At 38.3% G+C, this 11785-nt stretch overlaps 1 protein-coding gene across 1 annotated transcript in view; it reads right to left on the reverse strand.

Annotated features, from left to right (window-relative positions):
- Nucleotides 1-170: 170 nt before the first annotated feature.
- c1ql4a (complement component 1, q subcomponent-like 4) overlaps nt 171-11785 on the reverse strand; it is a 14384-nt gene continuing 2769 nt past the window's right edge. The window contains exon 3 of the mRNA XM_072696650.1: nt 171-2228. Within this exon, the coding sequence (XP_072552751.1) occupies nt 2049-2228 (180 nt within the window). The 3' untranslated portion in view covers nt 171-2048. The remainder of the gene's footprint in view (nt 2229-11785) is intronic.

Consider the following 11785-nt stretch of genomic DNA (forward strand, 5'->3'; position numbering starts at 1 on the left):
AGTAAACCAAGATAAGGAATGTTTTAATTTAATTTCCACAGATACCTAAAAGCACTGAACGATACTGAATATTTACAGCTGATATTGATAAATGTGACCATATTATTTATATAAACAAAATTATAAACAAATAAATAAATTCAAAGATTGAAAATTCGAACCGATGGCAGGAATCCAATAGATTCATATGTGAAGAAAAAAAGGGTCAGTGATATTTGAACATTCTTTATTATAGAGTCGCTGTATGAGGAGAAGATGTGGCTCGATTTAGAGATGCATTGATGTGTTTGTTGTGTATTTGCATTTCTTTGTATTTGCACATGGCTTGACTTGTCTTGTGACAACCCCTACCAGGCCTTGTACAGAATTACTATAAGGTTTCCACAATCAGCCATAAATATTTGATGTGTGGTGTGGAATGGCACGCAATTTAACAGACAAGAAACACTGTAAAGACGCTGAGATTCCCCATCGATGAAGCATTTCTGCACACAATGGAAGACACTGTTACTTACAACTCTCACACACACACACACACACTCACCCACACACACACACTTACACACACACAAACATTCAGGACAGCCTGAAATGTCAGGAGGAAAACAATATTTCAACCACACTATTAGATATAATATAATCTCTGAAATAAACAATTTACAAAAAAAAAAAAAACAATATTCTCTGACCCTGATCACTTAAATAAAGCTTCTATCTTATTAACTGGGATAAAATAGCTGTAATGATATCTTAATTTTTTACATAATGGTCTATAAAACATTCTTAATTGTAATATTTAGCAATTCCTGGATCCATTAATAGACGCTAAGGTAATGTAAGATCAACAGAACATTTTAAATATCAACAATCAGTGTTGTGTAGATAATAACATTATTAGTTTAGTTTTAATGCTAATATTGCAGAGATATTGTAGCATTTCATCTTTTCACAATCTGTTCATTCATTCATTTATTTGGCCAGCGTTAGATTTCTTTTATCATATGACAAGAATGTAATGGACCAGGTATAGGTACTTTAAACAAGCTGGTTTACCACATTTATGCCTATTAATAGCCTCTTATTTGGCAGTGCTGTTATGAAGCTGTAAACACAAAAGATAAAGCAACTACCTTTACCTTAATTAATAGTAAGAAAAATCTTCTGATTAAGACATTGAGTGGTGTCAGGCTAGAGATAGGGTATTATCAGCCGAAGTCAATGTATTCATGTTTTAGTCTGGGCTGGTGCACTTAGACATATTGGAAATCCATGCTCACACAGCTCAGAGCCGTGGCCAGCCATTGTGTGTTCGATCCTGTCCCGTGTATGTCCACGCACACGGACCATATTTTCAATTCCACACAGACAGCCAAAGCGGTCGCTTTAAGTCAAATTAATTGAACTGGGGGACTTAGATTAATCACAGGGCCCACAGTGGTGTGTGTGCGCATATATATGTCATTGTATTGAATTCCCGTTGCGCAACCCTATCTAATCAGTCGGCTTGTTAGTGAAAATAACCCCTGCGAAACAATTCCCACCAAATATCAGCCATGTGTAACATGCTGGGTCTTTACAACCGTCTCCTGCAACCTCCAGCCGAATTCTGAATACACTGAATCTCACTGAAGTGAATTAGACCTCAGATGGCACAAAAATGACTGGACAACACATGTACACCTACTGCTGCAAACGCTGAGGGAGGATAACACTCCAGTAGATATATTCCTATATGCAATATCTATTTTACACTTTTTTGGAATAATGTAGGTGTATACATATAGCATATAACCATAATTTGCATACACATACAAACAATATGTCCGAAAATGCACTTGCTCAGTGAAAGTAAGAGTTTGCTCATGAGATCGTGTCTGTGAAGCCCTTCTTCCAGCCAGCATCAAACCATGTGCATGTCCTTCCTTTTAAGTCTATTCAGTGTATGTGTGTGTCTGCATGTCAGTGTGTGTGTGTATGTGTGAGGGAGAGTGTTTTTGAATGTTCTGAGCAGCATCATGGGGTGGAGGAGTGGCAGGTTTAGAGGGGAGTCAGTCGGGGTAGATGAGGAACCCGGAGAAGGTGCTATATTTGTTGGTGTTTCCCCCGTGGACTTTGCCCCCGTCCAGCTGTACACACACCTCGTCCCCTACGTCTAAATGCAGGATCACACTGTTGGAGGCGTAGTCATAATTCTGATCAGCGTCTTGGGCGATGGCGCTGGCCCTCACCTGTCACACAGAGAGAAATAGAGGCTCAGTCAGAGGAAGGCCAGGGAGGCGCTCACACACCTCACCCTGTCACTGTCCCTAAGCACAGGCAAAATAATCACGTCTGGCACAGAGCTAGGTTATGTACAAGTAAGTGATTAAAATCATACACTGGAAAAAAACAAAAATAAAAAAACAAAGTAAACTTAATTTAGATATATACAACATTTCTACATAGACAAAATATACTGTAATTGTAAATGTTGCCTGTTCAAAACGGCAACTTTACAGGAGAAGGAAAAAACTTTCAATGTAAAAATGTTTTATTCCAGGTTTGAAGCATTTCTATTGGTCCATTCATTATGGCTTTTTGACACAATGTTAAGAATAACCAGATTCACATTATGTAAAAAGTGAAAAATCATGAAATTAATTTAAATAACATCAACTGACCCACGGTCCTCCCACAAATGCATTCTTTCAAAGCAACTAAACATACATGGCAAAAATACCATTAAATACCATTAGATTCACAGCATATCATTGAGTGGTTAGGTAAAAGACTACACCATCAAGCTGGACAATATGCTAAATAAAACAACAAAAAACAATCATTTGTTATGGTACACCCAATCTGACATAACAGTGAAAGCTTTTGTGTGCATACAAACCAAATATTAGTTACAATATAAACAAAATATATACACAATAAACAAACTACACACACTATAAATGTTCATATTTTTTTAGAATAAATGAGATTTTTAACACCATCCTGTACAGCTTGCTCAACCTTACAACAGCTGCCACAAAAGTATGCATTTGTGGGCGCAACATAGACCGATCCAAGACCGATTTAATTTAAGTAATATCCCTAATACTTATATTTCCCCAATATAGTCTGGCTACTAGACACTACACTGAAATATGTCATGCATTGTACAGAATGTAGTTAATGCATCACATATTTCAATGCAGTGTCTACTAGTCCGACGGCACTGTGCAAATACAGATATTATTGTATGACAATGACTAGTCACTGTCGCATGAGTGCTTGTAAGTGCTATTAATCCCAATATGTGATACTCAAAGTAAAAAGCATCATTCTATAATTGTTTGGTGGTTTAATTTTTACACGTTCCTATCTGGAAATGTCCTGTAAAATGTTTTTTTAATTGTCTTTGGGGTTTCTGCTGCAGCATGGGTTTGTGGGCTGTCTGACAGCGAATGGCAAGGCTAAGTGGATCAGGGCTACTTCCATACTTTCTCGTATTGATCTCCTGTAATGCCGTCGGTCGTATGGTCCAACCTGTGGAATAAGGCTCGCTGTGGAGGGATGTAAACACACGCTGTATCTCTTTCCAGTATCGACCTGTTGAATTTAATACGAGAAACACATCCTGTGCGCAGGCTGAGAGGCCACGCGCCACAGACACCGGCTTATTTAAATTCTGCATCAAGGATCCGTCGTATTGACTCCCTGGAGTGGATCTATTACTTGTTTGTTAACATTTTAAATTGGGCTTAGTCATGTGGACACAGACATATACACTCCAATAGACTTACAATTAAAGAGGTGAAGAGATCTCTGATCAAATTGATAAAATGGTGTGCTTTCATAATAATGTGGAACTTCTCTTGATTTGATTTGTGTTTCATATGCTTCTGGGCAGAAAAACTGAAATATTTTAAAATGGGCCTATAAATGCAGATTTTAAGACATGCAAAGGCTTTGATATGTTTTTATGTTGGAATGTAAACAATTTACATAAACAATTAACATAAAACATCTCCTTTTTATTTAACACAGTTTATAATAAAGCAAATTCTAGCATTCTAAATTATTCTGCTTATCTTTTTCTCTCTTCCTAACTGTTGACAGGCGTCAGACATTTTTCATTGGTTTTGAATTTTTTGATCTTTGTTTCAGTGTCATGGTGAATTTCATGATGAATGGACCAATTAAAAATGGTCTATTCAAAATGGCTTTGTCTGTAAATATACAGGGTTTTTGTGTCATATTATGTTCATATTAGGTTCAAAGTGTTCAATTTGTGAGGTCAATCAACCTCAAACTGTCTCTTCTACATGACATATGTTAACTAACTTCATGCAGTACTGTACTAGTCTCATTCTCAACAGCAATAATCTGACAGGCACACTCCATTGTCATCATGCTACAGTCTTTAACTACAGAACAGCTTAATCAATATTTGTAAATTGAGTGGAGGGTGCTGCAATTAGGATACATATCACTGAATACTGATGTGTGATCTTAAAGATCTCAGTTGCTGAATTGACTGAGTTTCTTTCATTTGTATGGGCATGACTACAGGGATGAAAAAAAAACTAAAAAAAAGCTAAATACATTTATTATTAAAAAAGATTCTTTGTAAACAATAAAGCATGAAAACTTAAAAGCACAAAAGAACTAAATCTACATAAATCGTAGAATCTGAAACGCCAGAAATATTGAACGGCCATGTGCCGACAGCTGAGGCAGTCAATATAAGGAATGCGTCATCCATGTGTGTGACAGTGATGGCCTAGCCTGCTCTCGCCATCGACGGCCAGCCTATGTCATCGTGCTCATTAGTTTGGCTAACTGGGAAAAGGGCTGCTCTCTCCCTCAGGCATACTCGCAGGCTCGATACCAAAATGCAAGTGGTCACTTTAATTAGAAGACACCCAGCACTGAACATTTAAGCCCTTTTCTCTCTTCCCCCATCGATTCTTGGCCTATATTTTTGGGACGGGTTCCATGGCGTTAGACGGCCAGCAGCAGGCACGGGGCTCAATGCACAGCGGCACACACTTTGGCTGTTGATGTTTTCCGGCATTTATCAAATATGAGTGAAATGAAAGCTTGTCTTCTGGGGGAACAGGGTGGGAGATGTTTCAGGATTACAGTGGACTGCAGTGGAGATGGATATTGACGTGGGAGCCGGCTGCTTGTGAAACACCACGCTGGCTTGATCTCGGCCCTGCCTGTGAGGAAGGACCCTCGGGCCTGCCGGGGGCTTGTTCTGCCAGCACTTTTCATTACAGGGGCACCATTAAACGAAGGGGAAGGATGGAGGGATGGAAGGAGGGAGGGGGAATAAGGGAGAGAAAAAGAGGGGCGCAGCTGCAGTGGCGTTTTATACACAAGCAGAGATGTGAAGCGAGAGACAGACAACAGACAAGGCGAGAGGAGAAGGAGACAGAGAGCAAGAGAAAGAGAGACTGGGAGGGGGGTTAGGATAACAGACTGATCAAGCAAGGCTATTTTGTGGGACCGCAGAGATGTGAGGGTATATGAAGTCTTGTTTTTATCAGTTGCTGCTGTGCTCCAGCGGTAATAAAACTGACAGGACTCATTCTCTGTGATATACAGACCTCTTAGAGCGGAGACAATGGAAAAGTAGCTCTTAAACTTACCTAAGGGAACAAGTACATAGCAGGGGAGGGTGTTGGAGGGAGCCAAAAGGCTTGGAAATTAAACATTTATTGAATAGCTGTGTTGTGCCCCAAGGAGTAAACAAGATTAAAGTGAGACGAGCAATCATTTTACTTGTTAACAGTTATCGTTAATTGACATCTTGCTCAAACACTTTGCATCTATGGCTTACGATTAGACCTTTTAAATTATGTCACTTTCACTATTTCTATAGTAAATTACTAGTATAAAATGTATGTGTTCAAATCATCAGCTGTTTTAAAGGCCACTCTGCATATCTAACTAACTTTCTCTATTATCATCAGTTCTTCATTCATTTGTGTGATTCCAGTTAAATCTATTTGGCAATTAGAGGCTTCCAATTTAACACAGACACTCATTATGCCTCAATTGTATCATGTCTGTGTTGCTTTTTGAGGAGACATTTATTATAGCAGGTACAGGTCATTAACAGACAGGCGATGGCATTTATTACACTACCGTGTGAGAGAGCTCGACCTTTTGGTGATCTATTAAAGGAGTGTATGACAGTAGAAAAAAGGGACTTTTTAAATGAAAGGAAGGATGAAATGTGCATTAATCCACCTTACTCCATGGATTTAAAAAAAAAATCTTTGGAGCTACATAGCAGAGCCATGGGCTTATAAATTAAAAGATTAACAGCATCAGGGAAGTTAACGATGAGGAGGAAGAAATGGTGCCGTTGAGCCGGAGATGACATATGAGCCTGCTGTCGTATTGTGAATCAAATCCACATTAGCATTAAGGAAAAGATGCCGAAAAACATCTCATTATTCTAACGGCCCTGGAACAATAAAGGTGCCACCTCTAATGCCTGCACTGTCATGGCCACTGAACAAATCTTTTCATGTTTTTTCTGCAGTTTTCATCATCAAAGAACAGAGACTTCAAATGGTGGTTATCCAACCATTGTACCAGAATGTTAAAAATGCCCTCACAACCGAAATGCAAATAAAGAAAATGTTTTCATAACTAGACTAAACAAAACATATTTATTTATAATTGTTTGCATGAATAACTCAACGATAAGACAAAACATATTTATTGCTTTGTTTGTGTGGATTACTCATTTTATTTGCTGAAGAGTAGCATTAGCCCTTGGGAATGGGGTTGGGAATTTGAGGCAGATCTTGAGGCAGTTCTAGTGTCAGTGCTACACAACTATCCACCTTTCCATAATATGTGCCAATTAATTCACTTCAGCTGCAGCAGGTGCTGTGATACAGCAAACAAGTGAGCAGTGAACATTTTTAGTATGTGTTGCATTTAAAACTGCGTGAGCAATACATAGCATTTATCAGAAGAAATATGAAGCTGATGAAGTTATTAGACAATGTATTGCCAGTTATATTGCCTGTCTTTGCTCACTCTCTGTAGACAAATTAACTATTACAACAGTCATCAGGGGCCCATTACATTTTACCATTCCTCTTAAAAAAAAGAAATATCTTTAAATGGGTCTTGGATTGGCTAAATGGGAAAAAGGACTTAGAGGGGTATTTGAACACAATATTTACATTATGCGGATGTTCTTTAAACTTTAATATGGTTATTTAGACACATCATTTACAAAATGTTTTTTAAAGAACCAGCTATTGAAAAGTTCCTTGGGGGACCAAAAGTACGACTTCTAGGGCATCCCTCCAAAGAACCGTTTTAGCACTTCCATTTCTAAGGGTGTATAATGCACTTCTTCATGAGGGAAGACAGCAGTGTAAAATCAGACTGAATTCAAATGAAGTGGTTGGCTCAGCTGTGTGGAATTACACGGCTCAATCTATTGTGGTATATGTATGCTTGTGACTTTTACACCCTTGCCATCAATACTACATCCATTTCAACTAATGTCAAAGAGTGGCCAATACACCTGATTTGCCCTCGTAACTCACAGCCCATCCAGCAAAATGCTAGAGGAAAAGGTAGACAAAAGGTCATTTGGAGTAGCTGAAATACCAGGAAGATTTACTTAAGGCAATGTATTAGCAGTCTCCAGTGGACGCATGGCTCTATCATGCTGTTGGTGCACCCTTGGGAGCCTTTAGCCTCCCACTCTAACAGGCTCACTTTGAGCAGGCCATCTCCCCGTGAAGTCCCCTCTGAGGGTAGCTTTCACTGTCCATCAGACCCGCAGCACAGACAGCTCGACCAGATGCACACAGCAGCCCGCAACCAGGTGAAACAGTATGCAGAATACACCCCGGAGGAGCCATCACAGCTTTAATTAACACCCTGACGTCTGCCCACATTCATAATTGGTAAACAAATGCAAACGTCTAGATGTAGTCTTCTCTATTTTTTATATCTTTTTTTCCCAGACACCTTGTTAACCTGTCTGGCCATGACATGTCGGCTAGCTCCCCATCTGTCTCCAGCTCCATGCTCATTCTGGCCCTGGCGCAGGCCTCCCAGTAGCCTCGTCTCTCGATGCACTGTCTATAAGTCTCTATTGAGTCATCTATCTTCCTTTCCTCTGTCTGATCTTTCCGTCAAGCGGCCTGTCTGCCACGGCCGACCTCTCCCTGTTATGCTCCCTTCATGTAGCCACATCCTTTCCTCACTCTGCTTCTTAATTTGCTGGTGCACTGGGACCCATGTGTCACCCACTGGCCTACCATATTGCAAATGGTCTCAACTTGTATAATACGATACTGTTACAATACAAAAAGACATTCTTCATGCCATGAGGCAAAGCATTAGGGTAGCATGCCAAACACAGCTGTACTGTAGAAAAAATACTCAGTGTGGTTAAACTAAGAGACTTAAAATCTTATTATTAATATTAGTGATTGCATTTATTCTTTACAGACAAATCAGTCAATGGTTCATTTTGTCGAACGTTAATTAGGCTTTCTTTTCTTTAAGCAACAGTTAACAAAAAATACATTGTTTTATTAATCTTTTCTCAAAACTTACACTTTAAGGTTAAATAAATGCTGTTATACGTATGCTGGTGAGTAGGCCTAACACATCAACAAACATGCACACACTGCTTTCAAATGAACTGCATGCATACTTAACTGGCTCACAATGTTTACTATAACTTAGTAGGAGCAAATATCTGTTTCCTATCCTGGCTAATTTTGATTGTGCACCATCAACTATTTTAGCAGACAGTTCAATAATTTTGTGAATTCCTTTAACTTTAATATAACAATATCCCTGTGGGAATGTCATTTTGTTAGTATTCAAAAATAACCTTTTAGAAATTAACATAAGGTTTGTAATGCCTTAGGTTTGGTGCCTGCTTTGAGATGACACCTCCGGGAATTTAAGTCTCTCAGCATCTGTCACAACCACTCACTTGATTTTTTTGTATTTTTTCAGTATTTGGTTAAACATATCTACATTCAGGGATGTTTTACATTTAAATTCTGTACTGTTTATTCATTAGGCTAATTTTGAAGCTACCACTGCCTGATTTTTACTGGCATGGCCAGAGGGGCTTTACACTCTATGTCTGCTGCAGGTTTTTTTTTTTGGGCTTTATTTTCTTTTTTGTCACATTACATCATTAAAGCCAACAATACACACACACACACACCTCTCTATCAGAGGGACATGAGGCCCATCAGCCTAGTGAAGTAGAGCCACCTGATGGGTTTGAGATGGACTGAGATGGGGTTAAATAATTGAATTGAGTGAAAAGATAATTAATGGGCAATCAATGAACATACAGAAGAGGGGGCACGGGAGGTAGGCAGAGGATCCAATCTAAGAGTTATGAATGATTTAATAGGGGGAGCAGACTTGCATGATAATACTAAACTGTACATGGCAGCCACAGGATTTCTTTAATGTGCTTTTACTCTGATATCTTCACCGGGTGCACTGTCACACTCAGCAAGAGCAGCTGACAGTAGAGGAAGCGGCACATTTCCAGCTTTCATTGCCTAATTAAATGGAAAAGGCCATTTTGTAGCATTTGCTTATAAACCTGTCAATGTGCCTTTAGACTTTTCTACCACAGAAAATTGACACAGGAATGATTTTAATCACTGGATTTCTCAGACACACAGGTCATAAAATACACAGTAGACACCCTTTCTGTGCTGTCCATATTCTGCTGTTAGTCTTTAATTAGTGTCAAGAGACTAAACAATTGGATGAATAAGCTGTCAATTCTATATTTTTTATTTATTTATGTGATGTGCTCATCCACACCTGGCTTGTCCACACCTCGGCAGTCAAATCTGCTTATCCCTACTGCACCCCCTTTAAGGTGATAATCAAGTTGCAAATATTCGTGTTAATGAGACAGTCAAGAGTTTCCAAATGATAACATGTTCTTGAGAATACTTTCAATATGCTTATTTATCAACAGCTAACTCTGGCTTTTGGCAATAACTGTAATTAAATATGCATTTGCTAAATTATACAATGTGATTAAAACTATTTCCTTTTGAAAAACAAAACATGATTTCCAAATTCAATTGTGCAATCTGAGTCATTTCTCACACTTCACATATTTTAGCCACATTTAAAATCGTCATATCTTTGTTTTCAACTGAAAATGTCTTATTATTGATTCTTTTTAGATACAAGGCCATCTATTTAGACACATGGCTGTTGTGATAAAGGATAAAGGACCTAGAACAAAATAGGAGAAAATAATTTTCAAGGCTCAAAAGCTGTTTGCATGTAATGACACAGCCTAGTTTCACTGACATTCACAACTAAGAAAATGCACAATTTTGTACAGTGTTCTAACAGTCATCTCCCTTATTGAGTCCAGAAGGGAAAGACAAGAATGAACAATTGTATATGAAGCCTAGCTCTGTATCTCTGTACAATTTTATCACCTTGAAACACAAAAACGAGGACATTAAATACTCAACTCTTTTATTCAGTCATATAAGACTCTAACATCACATTCCTTTATTGTAATATAGCTGTCTCAGAATAGCCATGAATGGTGTGTCCTTCATACTTATGTTTATATAGCCTCTTATAAGAACACTACAGACAGAGATCCACATAGACAATGCAGGCAACCATATCTACAAGGATCCACAAAATACAAGAAATCATGCCGTGTGCTCAATAAATGTGTCCATGTAACTCAACTGTGTGAGAATAGCTCTAGTAATATCATGGCTTTGATTTAAAAGAAGCATATGTATAGATGAAATATTGTATATATCTTTGCTGCAAAGTCTGTCTGTAAGAAAGCTTCTGCTAAATAAGCAAATGGAAATTATGTAGCTGTTAACCTAGTTTATTTAGTGTAAAGAACAGAACAATGCTGACTAATGGTATAATGATTCAGTAAGTTTTAATGTTCTCATTTTTAGATTCTAAGGGCATTATAAAAGTAAATTAATGCCACAGGCTAGCCTATTATTATGTTAGTGCTGAGTTAATATTCACATACAAGGAGGAGGGATAATCTGCCCTCACTGTGGGCTTGCTATTTTTTACCACACTATGCATGCAATATAATTATTATTAAAACAAGAATGGGAAATGTGAGTGAAAAGAAAAGACATCCTCTGTCTGAATCTGTCGTTGTACGACATCAACCAGTGAGAGTGTGAAGGGGCTTTCTCTCAGACTCATGAAACCAGCTACTGCACCTTTTTCGAACTGCTGTTTGAAACATCGAAAGGCATCTGAGCATGCTTGGAGGAGAGCACTGAACACCCAATCATGGTATTTTGTATATGAACTGTACCTTGACGATATTTTAACCAAATTTGGTTTCAGTTGTTGAATGTGGATTGGAGAGAGAAATGCATTTACACATATATAACGTGGCTAAATTGTGGATGAGACCACCTAATGGGTATTGGTCAAACAGAAATCTGTTATAAATGTGTTTTGGGTTGGTTTACAGCTGTGTTTTTTAGATATAGTCTTCATACCCAAAGTGTCTGAGACAGTCAGGACACGGCTGCATGCGTTTGTACTTCAAATGGCCCATATTCTACATTTTTCTTGTATTTTATATATAGTCTTGATGTCCACAAACAACGTTTGGCAATATGTTTCAAAAACAACTATTTTCCTATTTTCTCTTTTCATATCACAAAATTAAACAATGTGTTTCTGCTATTGCCCATTAAGATAGATACAAGACAACAGGGTTATGTTTTAAGTGGCTGCCCTGTGTTGTGCCTCA

Source organism: Salminus brasiliensis, chromosome 14 (genome assembly GCF_030463535.1).
Source record: "Salminus brasiliensis chromosome 14, fSalBra1.hap2, whole genome shotgun sequence".
Lineage (NCBI taxonomy): Eukaryota > Metazoa > Chordata > Actinopteri > Characiformes > Bryconidae > Salminus > Salminus brasiliensis.